The following is a 24,967-nucleotide window of genomic DNA, read 5'->3' as shown; positions in this document are numbered from 1 at the left end:
TGAACCTTCCTTCGAACAGAATCAAAGTGCTTTGCGTGACTTTAAAGAGTCTGTGAAAGCAGCTTTTCGGTCGTGATCAGTCGTCTTTTTCTGCCAAGCACCGTGCAAGCTTTTTCAGTTATCAAGGGCCAAAATATTGAGCCTGTCAAGAGCTATAAATAAGTGCGACTGTCAATAGACAAAAGCCTCCCTATGGGATAACTGTTCAGAGGGCATTTATTAACAGGACAGACGAGCCTTTCTCTCTGCAGGGATTGAGGTTTTGTCTCATAATGGACTGAGTACTTCAACTTTGTAGCAAATCATTCCTATAACATATCTTGACATGCTCTCTCATCTGCTCTCATCGGCTGGTTTTAGAAGCGAAAAAAGGACACTTTGAGGGAGGAAAATGCTTCCCACGCTGCTGCAGTGAAGCACACCATTTTTACTTCCACCATTTCTACGGGGAATTGGTGTCCCAGATGCTGCAGCCTGGACAAGCTCTCCTCGAAAGCGAATACGTGACAGAGCCCCGGTGCCAAAACACGGAGCTTACCCCAGCCGTGAAAGATTTAGTAGAGCGGTACCGTGTTTTTTTCTCTATTTCCAGATTGACAAGGTGAAGCAGTGGCAATCTACTCTCAGGCTAGCAAGATGTCAAATCAGTTTGCTGGCTTTGGACGTGGCCTGTTGCATACTCCCACTCGCTACTGTACACGCACTATCAGAAGCCGTGTGCCAGGTCTCCTTATCAGGATCGATCGGGTACAGCCAAGCCACTTTGCTGGATGGCAGGCTTCCAGCGCTAAATTAAGGAAAACATCAGCTTGTAGCCAAAATGGCCGACGATCTGCTCGCAGTCCTGTTGTGATGCTGCAGCTGATTCCCACGCGAGCTCGGCTTTGAAGCGATCGTGATTGCATTTAAGGAATTAAGTTAATTAAGTTTTGCTTTTGGCAGTTCATCTCATAGAGTGGTATATGATTTTCTCATTCACTTCTATTGTCCACATATGTGAGCGAGGCTGGTGTTTGCTTCTGTAGAAAGTATTGTGTTCATGAGATGAGACAGAAATGAGATCAGATTTTCTGTTCAGGCAAACGTAAATGACTAGAGACTTATAGCTTTTGATAAATTGGATATCAAATCAGACTAAAGCAGTCCAAGTAGTACTGGCAGGCTTAAAACTTCTGAAAAGTTGTTAGAAATATGTTGGTAAAAGATGCTTTTCTACTTCATTTCTACTACAAAAGGTGCCAACCCTGTGAAACTAATAATCAACCACCTTTTTTCTAAGTGAGGAAATAGAATATTCACAGTTCACATCCTCTGTTAATTCAATTGGTGACCACATTTTTTAAGTCAAGCTTCAGTTCCACACTGTCTGTATAATAAACGTGAAAGATGTGAATGAGCATTGTCACACAAGACACCATCAAAAGTGTGACTATCACTCAAAAAGACGGCAGAAATTTGCAAAACCTTGCAAAATGTGTGAGATGTGGCTGTTAAGTAATGAAATGACAAGGCTGAGCCTGAATCACGCAGCGTAAATCCATCAGTGGGCATAAACAACCCCTGAAGATTTCAATCTGCCCAAAATTAAATAAAACTGAATTGCAGCATTAGTCTTATTATTTGATAGCCACACCTCATATATCCTGGATGTAGCCCTTGTGATTTGCTAATTGCTTTGTTTCAAAGTGCACTTGTGATTTGAAATCGGTTAATTTTTCAGCCCCATTTGATATTACGCATGTTTTTCCCACAGCTGAAGATTCGATCGTCATTAAAGCGTACTGCATGTCATCGAAGAAAGCCAATAAGAACAAACTGAATGGTCGAATTGACATTTAAGGTATGTTGATTGATTCACAACATCAAGGCATCCATTGAATTACATGCAAGACAACATTTTCCTTCAGAAGTTGTACCTGTAGTAGAAGCGGCCAGTCGCTTGAGAGCGATGCAGTGATTTCAATTTTTTTTTTTTCTACCAAGCCAAGGTTAACTAGTAAAGATGAAAAGGCAGCAAAAAGTCCTTCCATTCATCATCCACTTTTCTGATGGTTTCCTTTATTGGTGCTGCATTTGCAAGGAAACATTTCAAAGGCAGCCTGTTAAACTTGGACAGCTTGCACTGCATCCACAATGCCTGCAGGAAATGAAAGCTTGCTTGGCTACGTTTAGATGAGATTGACCTCTGCCTGCTCTGCAACTTTTCCTCAAAATGGATGCTTCAATTGAGGCTCCATTTGCTTTGCACAAGTAGATAAATGGTTCATTCAAAACCCAAACTGCTTGTGTTCGTCCCTTATATTGCTTAATGTCATACTAAATAAAACCTACTACAGTGCATATAAAAAGCATTCACCTCCTTTGAATTTTTCCCCCCCTTAGCCGCCTTTCAACTTTGCATCATGGCCAATATAATTTGGCTTTTGTGACGAGAACTTAAAAAGAAAACTTCTTTCTACAAAGTAATGTCAATTAACTAGCTATATAAAATGTAAGTTACATGATTGCATAGGTATTCATTCCCTTGGCTCATTCGATAGAAGTGCAGGCAGTTGGTGCTAGAAGTCACTATTAGTGAAATGGAGATCATCTGAGTGCAGTGAATGTGTCTCAAGTGATTGTAGTATAAAGACACCTTATCTGGAAGGTCTAGTCATTGGTTATAACTACACCATGAAGAAACAAACGCTGCAGATCATCACAAACACACCAGCCCCACCGTGAAGCATGGTGGTGGCACCAACATGATGTGGGAATACTTCTCATCAGCAGGCCTTAGAAGGCTGGAGACCCAAGTTATATTATTCATGATTCAATGAAGAAAAGCAATGAAAGCGGGAATCTTCCAAGGGGGGCTGAATACATTTTATAGTCACTGCACATCATGGCATCATTTCATTCTACTTAGCTAGATGATAATATTCATTAGCGCATGAGTGCACTCCAGTACTTAAATAACACTACACCTCTGACTGAACAAATGATTCTACTAAGTGGAAGACTATTTAGATTTTGCTGTATTTTTATTAATCAATCTACGACAACCAGTTACATCCAAACTTCAGCAGCTGAGTTGGGCTAAAATGGGACATTTTACTGTGTGGGACTTTTCTGCTGCAGCTTTTTGCCCCAGGCCGGTAGAACTGATAAGATTTTACATAGGGCTAAAGAGCCGTGAGCACATCCTCAAAACCTCAGCGGGATAGCTGCTGGATACAGGGAAAAAAAAATCAATAAAAGTGAAATCCGGAAAGGATTCGCACACACTGCTTCCTTTAATTTAATTAGTGACGTTTATCAGCTACAGGTCTTCCTCTGGCAAATACCGCTGGGAAAGAGATGAGGATATACACTTCAAATCAATAGGTCACAAAGGATCCAATGAAAATATCAAACACTGATTTAATTTAAGCAATAATGCGGGTGCCATAGGTTAACTGATTGAATTCTACCTTTATGTCTATTTATATGAATGCTCTTTATTTTCTTTGTAACAAGGACGTCCTGGCATATAAATGAGTTGATGATAAGAGCGCCATTACAAGATGAGAGGTTGAGCACAGAACAAACAGCTTTTAAACAAGCGATGCCACGCACACGCAAAGCGCTTGAGGCCGCTGTGTAAACACTACGCCCACTTTTTAGCTTTGAACTTGTAACTGATGGCCTTTCCTTACATCTTCCTTGTACAGTCCCCACGTTGTGTCTTTTCTTCAGGGTGAACAAAACGCTTGAAGTGGAAATGTTCAGCTCCATATTCAGTGCTCAAGCGCACTCAAACACAGACCTTGTTTGTTAAATGGGGTCGCTGTGCTGAATGATTTGGTGCGTCTCAGACACAAGTCATCCCATTTCTTGCCTGTACAGATGCTCCTTCAGCATTCAGCAAAAACACTCAGTTTCTTACTTTCCAGACAGCACTGGCAGTTTAGAGTAGCGGTGTCACAAGAACTGGAACTTTGGGACAAAGCTGAGGACAAAATTGTGAAAATATGACTTGTTTTTGAATTATACCATAGAATCTTGTCTGTGCTTGTGTTTTATATAAATAACCTTCTGAACCCCAAATAGTTTATGGCTCTTTTTTTTATTTTTTGCTCCTGTCACATTTTTACTCAGTGACCTATTTTTTTTTACTGCAATATAAAGTCCTGCACTTCAGTGGAAACAGCTCTACAAGCACAGATAACTAAAAAACCTCAGTGAAGTATGACAAAGTTATAATGCCATAAATCATTGCTGTTTTTGGACCGAAAATCAACATGGCCGCCTATAACCAAACACCTCATGGTATTTTCAGAGAAAGATTCTTCTAAAATCTTATATATACAGTTAAGTAAAATTTTAATTTTAATTTATTTATAAAGATATTGAAGTAAACCTGTTGACATGCCATAAATCCACACTTGACTCACACACTACTTTATATTAAATAACTCAGAAAGCCTTGGAGTCTTTCTAGTCTTTTCTTCAGGAGGAAATGACATCATGTGGAGCAGGTCATGTCATCTGGAATCAACACACTTCCATGAGAGGTGATTTTGTAACGGGGAACTTAGTTGAAAGTGATTTCAAGGACACAGACACAATTTGTTATTTTCCATATAAAATTTGATATATTGCCAAAAAGAAATACCTGCAATGATTATCTCAACTTAATAAAAAGAACACAATCAAAACTATTTCTGAATCAACTTATTTTATGATTGTTTAGCTAATTAGAAGTTGGTTGTTATTAAATCTGGACGGTTATTCAGTTGAAATTTTAGTGACATCCGGTTATTTTCATTAACGAGTGATTGTTTCCATAATAAATAATGAGTTACTAATGGCTTCCAATTGTGTCAAAAAGGACCAAATTGTTAGACTTTTACAGAATGTTGCTACAGCCTACATATTATTATTATTATTATTATTGTGAAAATGTGTAAATTAGACATGCATTATAAGGTGATTTTAATGAAATATCATGATTTTAAGCTAAGATTTAACAAAGCATCAAAAAACGTGATCACAAATCAGGTCAAAAACTAAACATTCTCCAAAATGACTCAACGGAAAGCCAAAGGCAATTCGCCTTTGTCAGAACATACACACACACACACATATATGAAACAAATTAATACGAAAAAAATGTTCTTTAAGAAAAGTGCTATAAAGTGTTTTGATAAATTTGTCCAAAGTATTGTATTAGCAGCTTTGCATATTTCCAGTCGACTCATATTCAAGATTAAAAATTTCAGAAGAGGCTCCTTTCAAGTCAGCATGAATATGTGTTTGTATTTTTGTGTTTGAGGACATTTTTGTGTGTCTGTGAACAAACTCTCCCTGTGTGTGTGTGTGCGTGTGTGTCAGTGTGTGTGTTTGTGGTCTAAGAAGGTTTTCATTGGAGCCTAACTGTGACAGTCCTGTCTCCGTTCTACTGGCAGATCAATAATATAGTCGCAGATGAATGTGCTAACACTGGAGCCAGTTAGCACGCACATAGACACACACACAGACATACACACACAGACACACACACAGTCACAGTCATGTGTAACAGACAGAGGCTGTCTGTGATGGTGGAGGATATTAGTCTTATTAAGTGTGTCTGGGTGTCCGAGTGACTCAGTGTGTGTTTGCGAGTGTTTGCAGGGCGGCAGGTTAAAAGGCTTAACATGAGAATGCAAACCCTCCACCGCCACCGTCATCCACTCACCCCCAGCCTTTCTGCCTCCTGGCTCATTTCCTCACCCTCTCCCTTCCCCGTCTCGCCCTCCTCCCCTACTTTGCATCCAAGTCGACTCCTCTTTTCATTCTCTGTCCTCTTTTCAACCCTCTGTCCTCTTTTCCTCCCGGAGGTTTCAAGCTCTCTTTTTTTGTTTGTTTGTTTGTTTCCAGACTTCCTCCATCTTCACATTGTGACAGATTGGGAATGATTTTTTGTTGTGCTCAGAATACCTTACTGCGGAAACATGGACAACAAAGCTGAAAATTATGCCTTACTAAACGATAAATGGCAGAGTTTTTCTAACTCTGTTCTACTACAAATCCAGAACTCGTGCAAAATATTTGCTATACAGTGTCTAACAAAAGTGAGTCACATTTCTGCAAATATTTAGTTCTGTCTTTTCATGGGACAACAGTGAAGAAATGACACTTTGATACAATGCAAAGTAGTCGGTGTACAGCTTGTATGACAGTGTTAATTCACTATCCCCTCAAAATAACTCAACACACAGCTATCCATGTCTAAACCGCTGGCAACAAAAGTGAGTACACTCTAATTGAAAATGTCCAAATTGGGCCTAATTAGCCACTTTCCCTCTCCGGTGTCATGCAACTTGGAGCAGGTGTGTTAAATTTCGTGTCTTCAGTGTTGTCCCATGAAAATATGTAACTAAATATTTGCAGAAATGTGAGGGGTGTGATAACTTTTATGAGATGCTGTACCTATCTTTAAGTGGCACCACTGTGGTAAAAACTGCCATAAAATGTGGCACAAGAGGGTAACTTTCAATAAAAATATTCAAATTCAGTGTGCAGAAACAGACACGGTGAATGTTATGTGTTTAGGATAACTTATATTTATATATTTAAGTAGCTGGGTTGTTATTAAGCTGCTAGCACAAATGACTATGGGGCCGTTTCTTCTGGAGCGGGGTCTCACCTGCGTATATAGACGGCGGTGGCAAACTGAGCTGCTTAACAAGACAGATTGGCAAAATGTAATAATGTAGGATCCATGTTAACAATTAGAGTTAGATGGATGTGATTTGCATCCAAATTCACGTGCCTTTTTCTTGGTTCAATTGCAGAAAGGTTAAGCACATATTAAATGGAGCTGCACAGCTAGATATTTCCCACAATATTGAATTGAATATTCATTTCAAAATTGATCACAGTCACATTCTGCATTCCTACAGTTCTGAATGCATCTTCACGCTCGTTATTCTTGCTTAAATTGCTCCTGAGTTCATCATTGTAGATATATGGGATACATATCTCAACAAAGAGCAGAACCACAGCTTTGTAACGATGCGTGTCACATATTTGTACATAGTGAAGTAATGGCATCGTGACAATGAATCAAGTGAGAGCTTTACTAATTTCTTCATCCATTATTTACAGGCTTGCTTCTCGGTTGAATAAATCAGGAAGTGTCCATCATTCTATAGCATTCCACATATCAAAATGCAAAGCAGAACAGCAGAAAAGCCTTTCCGATGGTAGTTTCTCAGTGTGACAAAGCATTGTAGTGCAATAAGGAGTAAGATAAGAGCTTAGAATAAAGGTAGTGAAATTACCCTGCAAATAGCCTCGGTCTCATAGAGTTAAAAACCTGATTATTGTAGTTGTAGTCGTGCATATTCCCAAATAAATATCTCAAAAATGTAATTACTACAACCAACCTGGCGCTCCAGCCTCCGTCATCCCGTCAGCTGACAAAGATTGTCCTTATTTGCTGCTACGTCTTCTCATAGCGTGTGACATTGCATTGAGTTTAGAAGTTGGTGTTGTATCGTTATGCACAAATGTGGAACTAACAGCACTACTCTTTCTATTCCACTCTGTTTCTCCTGCCCTCTACCCCACTTCTCCTTTTATTTTATGACCAAGAAGCCACGCTGACCGTCTCCTTCCTCCATTTTCTCCTTCCCTTCTTTCCACGGTCACTCCATCAGATCAATACGCAGACTTCAGTATGGATCACACCAAACGCTAGTGTTTAAAATGTAACTTGCACCCCTCCTCCCTATTTCCTCTTCCTCCCAGATCAATAGGAAGAACATGGGGATGAATCCACCGCTGTCATCACCCAGCAGTCAGTCTTCTCCGGATCAATGGAGGTTTAAAAATTAACATCCTCATCACCTACATCCTCACCAACGTCGTTATCGCTGCTTCAGTCAATAGTATGTCCATGTTTCTGAGCTGTTGGAAGCACGGCTGGGAAATTAAATGCAAACGGGATAAAGTTTCTAAGTATAAATGAAAGTATTGATGTCGTCCAATAATGTCAGGAAGAAGTTTAGAGTAGTGCACTTGGCTTAATCAAATTCAAGATTTTTCTTCTGTTTTTAATCAAAAAACTTTCAGCGGGGTTATCGTCCTTTCAAAATACCAGACGCTTCAGCATAGCCGCTCTCAGCATTCGGGGACGCTGGCTGAGAGGTAGTGGCCTTTAACTAAAAGTTTGTGTGCCTTTCATCGACAGCATCCCCACCCAGAGCACTGGCATTTAGAGAGCAGCGTGCAAATGCGATTTCAGACGATGCAGTTCACAGGTAGGATGGAGAGCATGGTCTAAGACGTTCCTCCAAATAAGTAAAAATTATATTTAATAACTTAGGGAAAAATTAAGCACATTGGTGATATTAAGTGGAATGAAAACTCAGCTAATAGGTTCACTGAAGACATTTCATTAGCTAAAATGCCACGTTAGCATAAAAACTTTGTAACTGTTTTTTTGGCCTAACAGAACTAATTTAAATAATTTTTCATTTCTTTTATTTAAACCCAATGTGAAGAAATGGTAAACTTGCCCTTTGCCAAAAACTGGGCTTGTGCTTTTAACAAAAGTGACAAAGAAAAGACTATTAAGCATTGTTTTTACTGTAAATAAGGGCATAGTTTGCAAAATAATTCCCAAGGAAATAAATGCACTGTGTGTTATTTAACCTGCTAGTGTCACTAATCAGAACAAAGAGCCCAGCGGTCTGTCTGGTACAGTTTTACACACTGAGTTGTTGTAGTGTTATCAAGGCATTTTAAAGTTCTTCACATAAAACATAAAAAGCTTAAGAAGACACATAAAGTAATATAAAAATTGCCTTTTAAAAACAATGAAATACTTAAAATGGAAAGAGTTGAGAACTTTAAAAAATGAATAAAAAATAAAGTAAAAACAAATACAGTGCAGCTGAAATATTCATCATTCAATGAAAGGCACAGGCAAACGGAAAACTCTTCGGCCTTGATTTTAAAAAACTGAAAGTTGAAGCAGACCTGCAGTTTTTTGGGAGTTTATTCCAGATATGTGGGGTGTGTGATATTGCAAGATTTGGTATCGATCAGATACCGAGTAAATACAGGGCCAGTATCGTTAATACAGACACTCCAGACAAACTTTTTCAGTAGTTGGTAGGTTTAGAACAAAGGTTAGGTGCTGTATATGGTTGTCCACATCTGGAATGAAGATGAGGTTTTAAATGCTCACAGGGTCTAAAAATCTAATTATTTCCTGGGTAGGTTTTCTGTGGGTCTGATGAGGAAGAATCTGGGTTTCCAATGAAATCACAATGTGAGGGATAACCTCCTTAAACAGTTTTCATTTTTGACAGTTTGGTCAATATTTGTGCAATATTTATGTCACTGAAACAGGAAATGCTCTTTTAAGATGCATTTTTACATTGATTGTTTTTTTTTTGCACAGTTACTTTTGTTATGATGAATATGAAAAATTCCCCCCTATCATAATCATCTTTGATAACAAAGTGTGACACACATTCCCAGTTGGTCGCATCCACCTGGTCCTACCTGGTTGAAACACTTCACTAGCTGAACATTTGCTTATCGACAGACACTACAGTTACCAATGTTCCCTAAACGCCTCACGGTGCAGACTGTAGTAGATGCTGTTTAGACGTGTGTGAGCAAAAATGACTTGAGTGAGATGAAGAGTTCTCATTTCAGATTAGTTCAAAATGAAAGTGACAGATTTTATGCAAATGCGTTGTTTTCTACGAGCAAAGAAAACAGAGCACGTAATTGAGCGATGACTTTTTGGAGCAGAGCACATTTTTTTATTTTCAAGACCACAGTCAGTCGTTTCCGTATAGTGGTTAGAAGTTTAAAATCATGATTGTGATTAACGAATATTTAATTTCGTAGCCCTGCTACTGCGCTAGTCTTTGTAATTGGCATACAGGAGAGAAACTGAAACTAAAGTATCGATCTTATTGCAATGGTATCGTTCAATATCAATACCAACGCTGGTATCAATATTATCGATATTTGGAGCGATCCATCCACCTCAACCAGATATGTGGTGTGGAAAACTAAAAGTTGCCTCTGTGTGCTTTGTTTTAACTTGGACAGATAATAGGCCTATCTCAGACAACCTGAGAGGTCTGGATGTTTCACAACAAAGCAGCAGATCACAAATGTAAGTATAAGTGTAATTTAACTGCAGTGCTGTGGTTATGTCGGCTATATTACAAGGTTGTTTAAGTTTTACGGCTTGCATGCATTAAGTTGTTTAAGAAAAATCAGCATCTTTCTGCTGTTTGTCACTGAATGTGTGTTGAAAGCACTTTGGATAATTAGCACCATATAAATGCAGCTATTTGCCATTTTTGAATAATCACGATGCAACAGGTGCAGCAGCCTGTCAGAAAAGCCAACTGCCCAAAGATAAATGGCTGCTAAAGAGGAAAAAAGAAACAGATAAAAATAAGATACCCAGCCTCATTCTTCTACCAGCTACAATCCACAGTCATCTCAGAAAGGAAAGAGCGATTAAAATCCAATTTAACCATTTCTCACAGCTAAATTCTCTGGAACAACTCATCAGTTTTTAATTCATGTTCATAAACAATGCTAACAAAATTAGGAAAAGCCATTAGGCATCGAGCTGATAAAGCAACGTTATGTATGTTTATTGTGCTGTTAAAAAGGGCCGCCAGTCCTCAGGACCCAAATACAGCATTTGGATTAAACAAGCTAATAAATAAGGAGTTTGTGTCAATAATAAAAAAAATGACAGGTTTTATTGTTCCTTCCTGATTGTACTCTGTACAATAATGCAGCCACACAATGAACCCAGTGTAAGCTTATTGCAATATTTGCAGCTTTTTTTCATTTTCTCACATTTAGCAATGACATGATGGGCTCTCTATAAACCGTGATCAGTTTAGAATTACAGCAGGATCGTAAAGGTGCACTGAAAATTCCCCGTCATAGCAAAACTACAGGAAAGCCATTCTTTATTTCCTTTTCCATCTAACTCCTGTTTCACTTGGCTCGCCCTCAACACTCCTTTAATGCTTCAAAAATCAGATACACAATCAGTGAGTATATATTTAGGTCTGCAGCTGACTGCCTGCAGCACTATAGGTTTATGAAAAAGACATAAACTCTGCTTCAGTTTGTCATTTATGACTCATCCTGGTGGAGCAAATCTTCAACATTCTGACTCTAAAGGTTCTTTCTTGTGTACGATATTTGAAAACAGCAAAGTGTGTGTAATGTAATTTACCTACTAAGCCTGTGTATGACTATGTTAAGGGAAAACAATAATTTGCATAATGTGTGTGTATTATGTGATGCAGAATGTGCTTATGTAGCACCAAAACTCTTTGAGTGTACAATCATCTGTTGTTGGGTCTACAGAATTTGTAACGAACAGATGAATACAAAAGGGTAGATGCACAAGTGCAGAATGTTCATTTTAAGTATTGTATGTCTGGAACAAACACTTTACTGATGAATCACCAATGACTCAAAATACTAGATGCTGAAAATAAGGGCAAAAAGTAATATTCCACTCTCACAGACAAAGCAAGTAGAAAAACAGAAAAAACAGTCATATTTGGAAAAATCTGAAAGTGGGCTGAAAAGTTGGGATTTGTGTTTCCTCCGACCTTCACCAGAAACCCACCCCGAGCCTAACTAGTCCTCTAAACTCCAGCTAAACCCAATCAACTGTGCAAAGTCTGACCATACCCCAAGCTAAATGCTAACCCCGACTTTGGAGAGTCGTGTTATGAGAAGGTCCACTCGCTAACATCACGGAGCAGCATCTGTCCTTGTTTTCTGCCCGCCTGCACAGTTACCACGTTCTGCTTCCTTGAGTAATTTGATGTTGAAAAGAATCATCTTCACGACGCTGGCAGACGCGGTTACATCTTGAGTAACTGGACACAAAACAGAGATGATTCCAACACAGAGACGTTCGTTATGACAACTGGAGGATATGAAGACCAGTGTAGGAAATCAAACAGGATCCTCTAATTTGGGGACGAGATCAAAATCTAGTTCCACCCCAGCCCTGCCCAAGAGAATATGATTTATGTGATGTAATCTGTGGATGAAGAGATAAGGCCAATTTCAAGTTTTCGTTGGATGTCTTTTTTTATTTCGGTCCGTTCTATTGCGTTTCAGCTTGTTCTATGTGAGGCTGATTTATCAGTTTAATTTTGCGATTCAGAGCTAAATCTCCATCACTGATAGCAGTTGATTAGCTGTCAGGCTTCTGGCAGTTATTCTGTAGTTTGCTATCATTAGCATATTTCTATTCTAGTGTGAAAAGGTTTAAAATCTCTGTGTATCTGTAATGATGTAGTAAAATTATGAATCGGATAAGCTGTCAATGCAAGATGGAGAGACTGTTTTACCAACTTTTATGTGTTACTTTTTAAGTTTCAGCGTTCCTTTCTGTAAGTCCTGGTGTTATTTTCCTCACTGAGGAGAGCTGTAGGTGAATTTCTTCACCTGACAGACCTGATATTGACTCTTTGACTGTCAGAAATGTTCGACACAGAACTTTAATACATTCCTCTGATTACCTCAGTTGGGAAAGTCTTTTCCTTCCTTCAGGTCCATTAGGGACCTTTCTTCGAAAAGAGATTCTGAATTTAATAAAACCAGGCAGTCATTCTGAGCAAAGCTGCTCCCCTCTGCAAACATCTCTGTCAGTGTATGTGCTGAGCCACAGCGCTGTGAGTCTAAGCTGGCAGCCGAGAGCCCTGACAGCTTCTGGGTAATGGGCCCTCACTGGGCTCGCAAGACGGGTCACATTTTCTCGCCAGACAAGCGGCGGTGGGTCACGCCGGGTGCTGCGGTCACAGCCAATGCTTATGCATGCGCACACACGCACACAAATATACACACAGTCAGCAATCAGCAGCCAGACAAGCAAGCAGCCGCGCATCCGATTACCAGACAAATGTCGCAAATAGGCACGGCCAAAAGAGAGCAGACGAATAGCCTGGCCTGGGAGGAGGCTATCCACCGTGGTGCCACCAGAGCACAGATATCAGTAGCTACTGGGTGTGTGCTCGCTGTCAGAGGTCCACTTGGACGATTAGATAAAGTGTTTGTAGTCAGGGAGCAGGTAAACAGCAGGCTGAGGGAGCTTCACCTACAGAGGCTGCACACAGAGAAGCTACTCTTATTCCCTGGAGGACTACCTCCCTTGTTGTGTTTCAATTTTCTAATTTGCAGACTGTTAACCCGTGATGTAGCTGTGTGAGATCAGAGTCAACCAACCACTCAGGGGTCGGTTTAGAAATGCAGCATACTCAAAGCGAGGTCTAGATCAGACTGGTAACTGTGTTATCATTTTAGACGACCGAGCCAAACAGAAAACAGCTAAAGGGCTTAAAATAATAACCCTTAACCGTACAGAAATAACCAACCCTGCTGTCTGGATCAGAAAGATGGCTGACAGCTGGGGAAAAAAAGGGAAAATAGAGATGGAGAGTGAAATGTACAGAGGCAGAGCTGAAACAAACATGAGAAGACAGCAGAAATTAAGCTAATAAGACATGAGGATGTAAAAAAAATGGAGGTGCAACAATAGGGTGAAGACAAAAACACTTCAGTGATACAGGAATTGGCAAGAAAAAAGCTTGTCTGGCTTGTACACAGCTCAAGAATTTGCATGTTTAATTAGTTTTAGGCAGACAAGGTTGTGAAATATGTGAAGCACTTGTTGCACAAATCAATGAAATACTGAAAGCAGTTTGGTTATAATAATTAACTTAAGGCACAGAAACTAACTTTAACTGTTGATGCCACCATCAGCTCAAAATGGAGTTAAGGAACATGTATGATAAAATAGTGCTCCAGTGGTGAATATCTATAATACAACCATAATCATAATACAGAGAGTTCTCGGTTTACGACGTCATCCACCTACGGTGTTTTGTTGTTACGTCGAAACTGGTTACGTAGAACTAGTTAATGAGCAGAACGGACGAATGTGTTGTCATGCGGCACTACAAGGGGGCTTTGTTTGTACTCACCAGTTGTACACCACCTTGGATTGTGCTACATTCACTAATTTTTTGCCCTTCATTATGGCTCCCAAGCTTAAGTCAGACTCTCAGCCAATCAGAGGTGAGCTAACTAAACATGGCCCGTCCACTGACATTATGTAAATCTCAAACTGAACAATAAACCTGAAACATCAACAACAATATAAGTCCTTGACAATATTCTGTTATCTTCTTGTAAAATGACTCATACATGCATGAAAGCCATTGGTGTCCATGAATTTTTCTCAGCTCTTACTTGAGATGCAGCTAACAGCTTTGTTTACATTTTTGCCAGCGTTCCGACTTTTGGCAAAAATCGACCTACGTTAATCCCTAGAAACCCCATTCTGATGTAAGTCAAGGACCCCCTGTATGCTTAATGATAAATCGCAATGGTAAATCTCGAACTGAACAATAAACATTGAAATCTCAACATCAACAACGTCAGTCCATTACGATATTCTGTTATCTTCTTGTAAAATGACTCATACACGCATGAAAGTCGTTGATATTCATGACTTTTCCGAAGAACTGATTAACACGTGATGCACGCAGCATCTTTGTTTACATTTTCATCAGACTTCCGACTTATGGCAAAAAATAATTAGATCATTAGGAACGGAGCTCTGACATAAGACAAGGACCCCCTGCACTGTACAATATCTTCTGCTCCTGTTCCATTCCACAAAGTATCGTTGACATTTGAGGCGGAACAATCCTTCAATTGATGAGGCAACATATGTCATGCGTTTCTCTGTGCAAATTACAACATTGTCTCGGTTTGACTGATAGCACAACACACACACACAGAGGATTTGTGCTTTTTGAAGTGATAAAGCAGCAGCATATGCCCGGGCACACACTGTGACCTGTGGTGACTGATTAATACCGGAAACAAAGGCAGAACTGAAGAACTCATTAGCACCTCTGAAAGTCTTTATCTTCCACAGCACAACAGGAGCAGATTCCTGAACTGCCAGCTCCCCCACAGCCACATGGCCGCTCTCGACACTCATTCATATTTCAGTTTTTCTCTGGTGTAACCTGACTATCTGTAGACACGTTTCCACTACAGTGGGGACTCCGTCGCTCGCTCTTTATTAGACGTATCAAAGCTAAATACTCAAGACAAAGAGGGTCAACCAACGGGGCGTCTAACTGCCACTAGAAAAAAAAACTGGTGTCTGATTCACATAATAATTGGTTTTTGGGAATGCCCTTCTTGTGACACACACAAAAAAGCCCTTCGTTTTCAGTATTTCTTGCCTCTCCTCTACTTCCCAAAAGTTAATCCAGGACAAACCCAGAAAAGACTACATTGAACACAAACGCACACCCTCGTCCTCTATTGTTTTGCTACTTTCTATCGCAGGCATCAGCCAAGGCGTCTGAAAATGCCACCCAACCATTGTATTCTCCCCGGTCATATCACTGATGGTCATATTACATCTTCTGTGCCTCAGTCTATGAACTTGTGGTTTATCTGTGTGCAGAAACTAGAGCTGCTGCTTTGGGAAAGACAATAAGACGGACTGTCTGCGATGGATTCGTCAAAGAAATGCAGCTTGCTAGCTCGAAGACTTCTACACATTTTGATGATAATACAGATTAACTGGATTTGGGCAGAATTAGCCTCCAAATTATATTTTAGTGTGCTATTTAACTGGGTTTGTGTGAGAGAGAGAGAAGTAATTGACTTGATAATTCTTGGCCATTTGGATAACTATGAGACGAGATGATACAACTAATATGTTGTCTCACAAAATAGCACTAAAAGTTTGCCTCTTGCTAGCCTTTGTCTGGCAATGTGCTGAATCTTTCTTTCTATAGTTGTTGTTTCCAATGTCAAGATCAATGTCAAAGCTGAGGTAGGCAGTAGATTTTTTTAGACAAAACTTTTAAACATATTGTAATTTAAGCAGACTGAGAGGAAACTAGACCACTGTATCTCATTTTTGCTCTGGTTTCAAGCTTTAGAAAATCTAGTCCATGATGAGAACCAATGACAGGTCCATGCATTGTAGGTGTACATGTCCCTTCAGATGGTTTTGCAGTTAAAGTTTCTGCTCCAACATTGTCAGCAGTTGCATTAAACAGCAAAACAACCCATAAAGAACACAAAAAGAGAGCCTGACAATAAATACAATAAAACGTGTCAATAACAGCAAGGCACACTCATAAAAATGGAGTTAAATCCAGTAATTATTACATTCCAAGATTTCCGTTCTTCCCATGGAGAGATAAGTCGTCATTTTCCTGTAATATCTAAATGTAGTGGTTAAGTAGATTTATCTGCCAGCCTAATGTTTTTTATCCATAATTCTGCCTACCCTAGCTTTAATTAACATAATGTAATAGACAGACAGACAGACAGACAGACAGACAGACAGACAGATAACAAGAGGATGTATGACATAATACTACTATATAAAGACAGTGCAGGAAATGCACTAATATAATGTAATAGTTAACAATAGTCAGCATTGTAGAAGTAATATAGATTGCTGTAAAACAAGAAAATTTTTTGTACAAATGAACATTTGTATGGAAGACTTATCTCCCCGTTTGTGCTACTGTTGATTTAGTTTTGCTTCTACTGAGCTACTTAAGATGAATTTAAGCTCGTGTCGTATCAATATGCGTCGCCACGAAATGCTACCAAGACAAATTCCCGTCTCTGAATTGTAGCTGCCGATTACATGTTGGCCCTTCTGTTCTCCAGGACAAGTAGTGATGAACAAAACTATTCAGAACAGCGGCAATACTAATGTTTCAGAGGTAATTGAACAATAAATCCCAAACGCTTTAGGCACCACAAAACCTCCAGCATATTGCTCTGGTGCTCTGGTGGACTTGTGTGTTTTGCCAAACCATTTGTCCATTTAGTAATTACCTCCGAGTCAAACAAAGTGAATGGCCTGTAAAAAGCAATGGAAGACAGTGCAATCCACAGGACCGCTCACTAAATATTACACCCATCTAATCCAGTTAGTGAGACGGCAGCATTTACTCCATCTGTGTGCAGCTGGATGACAAAGTGTGTTTTTTGTTCTCGGCACCTCTTCCATCCCATGTTGCTGCTGCTGCTGCTTTAAATCGAGGCGCTTAATGCAGTCGTGTGACAGGAGCCAAGTGCACGCACTGGTTAATTAGACCGGTGAATGAGTAGCTTTTTAGACCATCTTCCTGCTCTTTGTTGGTCCACCCCTCAAATTGAAATGAGAATTACAATACAGGCAGATGAGTAATTAGTTTGAGACGGACGGAATCCCCGCTCGCTTAACGAAATCAAAGAGAAGAAAAGATGATGGATTGCGTGCGTCTATTTTTGTGCATGTACGGGAGAGGGCGTGAGACAGAGAAATGAAGACAGAGGCTTTAATCGCGTTACTCTGTCCTGAGAGGAAGGCTAAGTGTGTTACCACTATTGTGTCAGGAGTGGCGTTCTCGCGGTGGGACTGGTGTGGAATGTGTAGAATGTGTTCTTGAGGCTGAGAGCAGAAACGAGGCTCAGGTCCAAACTCAATCAGCGGCAGATAATCTGACAGTCGCTTCACATTGTGTACAGTTTTCTCCTTCTTATCATTAAGGAGGAAAAAAAGAGCGAGTCTCCGAGCAGCACAATAGGCGGCTGTGACAGCTGCACATTGTTTGATTTCTTGCTTTTGTGAGAGGCAGTTGCCGTTTTTAATGAACGAAAACACAGTTACATTCTCAAGGATGAGGTTTTGTTTTCTGTGCCATCAGACTTGAGCCAAAATTCATTTAAACTACAATAAGCGGCTGCTTTGATCAACCTAATAGTGACAGAGCTGTCATGATAGCAGTGGAAAATAATGCAGATTTGTTGTCTCTGGTGCAATTGGAATTCACAATTCATGTTTATATGTGTCTGATAACCTCTTATATTATCATCTATGTGCGACAAATTATAACAGAAAATCTTTGATTATTCATCAGGTCACGTACTCCTCCTAAAATGAAGTGTAAATTTAGCATTTCTGTCAAGTTCAAATCCATCCAAGGATCAATTTCTCTCATATCTCTCAGCCTCAAGGTGTTATGTGTAGCTCGTGTGCAGTTAGAAGCTGCAAATACATTTAAGTCCACGAAGGCTTAAGTTACCATTTTTAAGCACTGAATGTACTATTTCTAAATAATGACTGTGGACTGAGCAACATGTGTTTGCTCCATGTCTTTGTCGCCTCCCTGTTGTTATTTTGCACGATAATTTGAACAGCAAAAAGAGTGATAATAATAGTGAGAACAGCCAACATGGGTTTTTAAAACTGGGTCAGCTAAAGCGAACATAATTCGCAGAATCAAGTTGAATATAAACCTGTTAATTAAAATATCTCCTGTTGTGCAGTTACAGAAATTAAACAAGTACACTGAACATTTTTAGCAGTAAAAGCTGCTTGGAAAGCAAAATAAAAAATAAAAAATTGGTTGCTAGAAATTCTAGATTGTAGGAGGCTGTTTGTAAAAATATAATCAAATTATGCACAGCAGGGATTTCTAATCAGTAATGTTTGCAAGCTTAATAATATGATAACTGTGCATAGAACATTTAAAGCTGCACCAATCAATATTTTCATGATAGAGACGGATGAAATAACGAGGTGCGAAATGGAAGTAGTCCTGTGTGCTGACTAAGAGTTTTTCACCCTATTCTGCAGAGCATTGCGGACTGTCTTACAATCTTTGGGCTTTTTTGTTTTAGTTTCGCCACCTGCCGCTGTAATACTTTTTTCACTCACTTTCAGTATCATTTCAAGCTGCAAAAGGCAGAATTATTTTGGCAAAATTAATTTTTAAAAAGCGCAGTATGTGCTAACTTTCTAAGCACTGAACAGCAAAGTCGGTGACTAAGCATTTAACTGCTAAAAAGAGCTGTGAAGACCAAAGCAGAGCTAAAAGGGGAATACATAACATAAAGATAAAGTCAATACTGGATGACTTAGAAATGTCTGCTAACAGATTGACCAAAACTAGGTGATATATGTCAGCGCTTATTTTCTGCCTCTGACAAGAAAAACAAAATCTATTAATGTTGCTTTAAATAGGGCTGTAAGTTAGGCTAAGTGTGACAAACTAGCTAGGCAGCACTGTCTGACACAATTGTCTGGGGTATTTCAAAGATGCAGTGAGATTTAAAGACGGTTGAAGGTAACAAGTCTCTTCACGGCCTCAATTCGGACATTATCAGCTCATTAAATGGCTGATCATTTCCATACAAATGGGCCAGTGGGGAACTCTTTCACCTTCTAGTAGGCTCAGTAGGCCGTCATTACCCCGTTAGATGGTGATGTAGATGCATTGTTACACCCAGACAAACCAAAGTCCTGTCTTCAGCCAGTCTTACAGTGTTATATCTTGATTAAAGTCAGTTTAATCACAAAAACAATTTGATTAAATATCCTTGCGCTACGTTTACCACATGTTGCAAAGCTCCACTTTGTTCATGGAATATACAATATTGAAATTACTTCCTGCTTATCAGTCATCAGACTAAAAGTGCCTAAGTTGCCTACTAGACTGTGAATGAGGTCCATACTGTCCCACATGTATGACAACGATATACACTCATTATGGACCATTCAGTGGGTTGATAATGGGTATTTTAATTATGCATCAAAAACACAGCAACATTGACTTATCACCTCTGAATTTGTACTCTTTGATTGCATGATAGCCCACCAGAATCCTCAAATTACCAGTTGGTTTTGAAACACAACGTACAGCAATGACAAATAAACTGGAGGACCTCATTGTAACTCAGCCAAAGCAGGCAAATGGGGGGGGGGGGGGGGGGGGGGGGGGAACTCGCTAAATACATGCTGAAGCTCTACCAAGTGACCACCGTAGTACAAGAGACAGACCAGAATCTGCTGCACCAGAGGAACCGCGACGGCATTGCTCTGTCGGAGTGCCAAAAGCAAAAACAACACAGTAGCTGGACTGTGGTTTGCAGCACGCAGATGAATCCTGGACACAAATCAAGGAGCGTTGGTCTAATGTGACCAGCTGTAAAGCCAGTCACCTGCAAGAGCACAGCTGACACGCAGGTAGAGTGTACAGAAGAGGATCTGACAGGTGTTAGACACACAAACACACACACACACACCTGATGCTAGTCATGCTTCCGGTCTCAGAGCCAAGCTTGCATCTCTCCAGCTGACTGGCAACAATCTGTCGTTCGGCTTCCAGCTCCCTGGTCAGACGTTCAAACTGCAACTCCTGGAGAGAGAGAGCGAGAGCGAGAGAGAGAGAGAAAGAGAGAGAGAGAGAGAGAGAGAGAGAGAGAGAGAGACAGAATGTGTCAAAACAATCTGTCTGTTTATTTACTGTCACATTTACAGTCATCCTGAACATTATTTTGGCTCCGTCGTCCCTGACACATTTTTTAATTGTTGTGAAACGGACTCTGCAGTCTGTGGTGGGAAAACAGGCCAGATATCACAGTGTCTGCCAGTTTCCCGCTGCCAGAAGAGTTCGACATGTTGCAAAACTGTGACACCAAACTAAAGTCGTCTCAAATGTGGCATTTGCCGCTCTGCCACGGAGAAACTCAAGCAACAGATGAAGCTTTTTGGGGGTTTCTGGGGGAAGAATTCTGTTGTTTTTGTTGATATTTTTTAACATAAAGACACTGTACGGATTTATATCCCTCTGTTACCATGTGCTGGTCGGTATGAATATGAAATGATACTATTCACAAAACACCATCTGACTGGTCAGTTCTGCAGAATGACAACAACCCAAACACACAGTCATAACGAGCTATCTTCAGCAACAAGAAGAACAAGGAGCCCTGAAGCAGATGGTCCGGCCCCTACAGAGCCCTGATCTCTGCGTCACGGAGTCAGTCTGGGATTACATGAGGAGACAGAAGACACTAAGACAGACTAAATTCACAGAAGAACCGGGGTAAGATCTCCAAGATGCTCGGAACAGCCTGTCTGCCAAGAAAAGAAAAAGAAAAGAACTCTGCACGTGTACCTCAGAGAGCTGGTGATGCTGTGAAAGCAAACGGCTGCCTCATGAGCAAATTTCCATCCAAATTTTGTGAAAACTTTAAACAAGAATGCAAATGTGAGTGCCTTTTTTATATTCACCGCTGCTGTGTGAATATTAGCAAAAGAGATAAACAGCTGGTGACATTAATTCTCCAGTTGAGTGGCATTAAACCAGTGCAGAGGAAGATCGCAACAAGGTGATGTAATTTATAGAGCTTCAGTCACGCTTCCATTAAAACGGTGGTGAAAGCACGTTGGACGTAATTACTTTTGTTTCATGTTTTAATTCGAGAAATCTTCGTCTCTCCGGCAGAACGGAAACATGTTTAATCCGATGCTTCGTGAGTGAGTCATGACTAAGTCTACACAATTTTAGACACAAATAACACACTTGTGCATTCATTTTTTTTGTATCCTGAATGTTGCTCTTTTTTTCTGTGAGAAATACTTGCATCAGTTTTCCAAGTCTGACTTCTCATTCCACAAACTAAACTTGCACATTTCTCAATTTAATGTCATTTCAACAGGATAAATATGACATTAGCATGGTTCTGCGGTTTAAATGTGTCAGTAGTCACAGGGATGATTGAAGATATAATTAAAATCTGTCATGTAAGAATATGAACAGACAAAAAAAAAGCAGACTATCTGTCCATTATTTGTTTGAAAAGGTTGGAAACTTCAGTCATATCTATCTAAACCAGTGACTGGTGCAACAAACTCTCATAAATCACTTGTTCTTGCCATTTAAGAACAAATCCGCCCATATGGTTGGTTTGTGGAAGCAGCCCATTGTTTTTATGCTTAATTTATGTGTGATAAATAACCACTAATTAGCTGCTTCACAAACAAACCAGCAGCTGATTATAGTAGTTGTGTCTGCTGCTGCGATCATTATCGCTGATTAAACATGACTGATTTTACCAATTTGTTCCAAAAAAGCAAAAAAAAAACAACAAAAACCTAATAAATCCAGTTGGTTTATTTCAAATCAAGGTGGCGAACACATGGCATCTAGAAACCAAAGCACTGCTTCCAAAGGTATGATTTAGATCTCAAAAGGGCTTTCTGACAACTTCCTGGTCGGCTTCCAAACAAACAAAAAAGTGACATAATTACAATAAATCGTGTGAGAACAGGGGAGAGGATCAATCACCGTTCTCAAGGCAGCATTTGAATAAAAAGCAGAGAGATCCAAACATGTGAAAAAACACAAAGACGGAGACAAAAAAAAGTGACATGTCATTGCTATAAGAAAAACAAGACCCGGCAACCTTCCACAAGATATAGGTGCTAAAGACAGGAGGCTTGTGTCCATTTTACTGGCAGCAAATTAGAAGGTCAAAACCCATAAATGGCTGCAACAACAGGCTCCCTTCATTGATGATTGGATTGATATTGCTTATGACATAGAAAATGGAAAGATTGACACATGATCTCAAACTTCACCAGAATGTGGTTTAAATGGACTGTACATATAGCTCCCAGAAGAGTGGATTTTATATGATATATACTGTGGTTTTAGCTCATATATACACCTTTCTCCCTATAGTTTTACCAGACAAATTCTTCAATGAAGGATAATACACAAGTTTTCAGATGCTTAAGTGTTTAACTTTTCTCTTTTCTCTTCTACTTTTGTTTTTGTATAGAAAAGACAACAAGTGATAACAAGGAGGATAACCTTAATGGGGTATTTATGTTGGGTGAATTTATAACTTAGGGACTTTTGAAGTCCATGGGATAAATGTTGCCTGCATTTTTATTAAAAAATACTGTTTTTTATGTTAATTATGATCATATCTTTACAAATTCTATATTTATTAATAAAAAATGACTGGATGTCACTAAAATGTCACTTAAATAACCGTCCCAATTTAATAACAACCACCTTCTAATTAGCTAAACAATAATAAAATGAGCTTATTATTAAAAATAGTTTGGTTTGTTTTCTTTTCATTAAGTTGAGATAATCATGACAGATATTTCTTTTTTGGGAATATATCAAATTTTATACGGAAAATAACAAATTGTATCTGTGTCCGAGAAATCACTTTCAGCTAAGTTCCCCATTATAAAAACACTCCTCAAGGAAGTGTGTTAATTCCAGATCACATGACCTGCTCCACATGATGTCATTTCCTCCTGAAGAAAAGACTTCAAGGCTTTCTGAGTTATTTAATATAAAGTAGTGTGTGAGTCAAGTGTGGATTTATGGCATGTCAACAGGTTTACTACAATATATCTATAAATAACTTTCAATTGAAATTTTACTCAATTGTATATATAATATTTAGAGGAATCTTTGTCTAAAAATACCTTGTGGTGTTTGGTTATAGGCGGCCATGTTGATTTTAGGCCTGAAAACAGCAAAAATGTCAACTATGATGGTACAAAAAGTCCCCCAACTATATATTGGCCCTGTTATTATTTACCCTTATCATCTTCTGAAATGTCTTTACTTTTCTTTTCAATCTGTTTAATTTGATTCCTTCAAGAATACCCGGCTTGTGTATTTGCACTTGTGACGTGGTTGGAATGTGTCCTGTAATGCTCTGGATACCAATAAAAAATAAATTAAAAGAAAAGAAAAGAAAAACAAGACCCTCTGATAAATCCACTGTGCGAGACAAAGCGCCCTGCGGGAGCTTCCAGCCAAATTAAGCTACATACATTCAGCAAGAAAATGCATGTCATTAAAAAAAAAAGCCTGTTTGCACAACAACCTTGTAATAGCTTTAACATTTGAAATGACCTCAAAATAAGTAAGCGGGAACATTAATGCTATTCACAGCGTTTCGCCCGATGCAGATTTTCTGGCTACGACTACTGATGGAGAGCAGAGTGCTGGTCCGTGGGAGCTTAAATGATGCCTGAGGCAACTCCAGGCTTCCCACCATAATGATACAATTTGATTATAATGAATCATTAATGTAATAAGTTAACAAATCAAATTGCAAATGTCACTGTAATTACACACCGTCTTCTGTTTTTAACTGGGCAGACAAGGATGTAGAAACACGTCTGCGGTACACAGATATGCACACATACACAGCCACACTGGATTCTGAACTGCACTTTTGAAGACACACAACTTGCACAAATCAATGATGTGTCATATAGTGGATATACAGACAGTGCCAGGGTTATATAAGGCTTCCTCCATTGATTTTATAATGCCTTAACGTGCTTTGTGCAGCTGCCAAATGTCATATGTTCCACAGCAAAACATTATATGTAACTTAGGCAGAGTGAAGACTATTGCAGCTCAGTGTGTTGATGTTAACATGCACGCAGCTGCAATGTCTTACAAGTGTGAGCACCATTAAGCAGCAGACTCATCCCTGTTTACACAACTTTGATGATACATGGATGTGTTTACACTGCACTGAGGATAAAAATATAGCCGCTTCACAGAAACAGTAAGAAAAAAAAGGAAAAAAAAATCACCTGTGCTGAGCTGGTTGTATCCACTGCACTGATAATAAATCACACTTGAGATGGAGAAAAATAGAAGTCAACACATTTTAGTAGGTTAAAATCAATCATCACAGCGTTTGTTGAAGTTTTTAGCAAGAAGTCAATCACCCGCCTGAGGCACATTGATGTGCACAGTGTGTATGATCTAATCACTTAAAGGCTAATTTGAAGATAAAAGCTGTAATCCTCTGATGCCAATACAAACCAGCCACCGACTCCAGAAACACCAGAGAGCTGCATTTTCTTATTTACATCTCAAACACGGCAGTGTGCAAGAAAACTGCATGCTCTCCTCTGTGTGATCTCAATTTTTTTTTATGCAGCCAAATCAATCTAAACACCTTAATCAGCTGATGTAAGGAAAAGAAGAAACCTACTTCGAGGCAGCAGATGAAGGGGAAAAGATGAAAAGTGCAGTTTTTGTTGTTCGCCTCGGAGCTCAAC

At 39.4% G+C, this 24,967-nt stretch overlaps 1 protein-coding gene across 1 annotated transcript in view; it reads right to left on the bottom strand.

Moving 5' to 3' along the window:
* Positions 1-24,967, bottom strand: part of ctnnd2b (catenin (cadherin-associated protein), delta 2b) — a 221,356-nt gene that overhangs the window by 128,370 nt on the left and 68,019 nt on the right. Inside the window, 1 exon segment of the mRNA XM_022191678.2 lies at positions 20,152-20,264. Within this exon segment, the coding sequence (XP_022047370.2) occupies positions 20,152-20,264 (113 nt within the window).

This window comes from Acanthochromis polyacanthus, chromosome 9 (genome assembly GCF_021347895.1).
Source record: "Acanthochromis polyacanthus isolate Apoly-LR-REF ecotype Palm Island chromosome 9, KAUST_Apoly_ChrSc, whole genome shotgun sequence".
In the NCBI taxonomy this organism is placed as follows: domain Eukaryota; kingdom Metazoa; phylum Chordata; class Actinopteri; family Pomacentridae; genus Acanthochromis; species Acanthochromis polyacanthus.
This window is presented reverse-complemented; position numbering and strand designations above follow the sequence as displayed.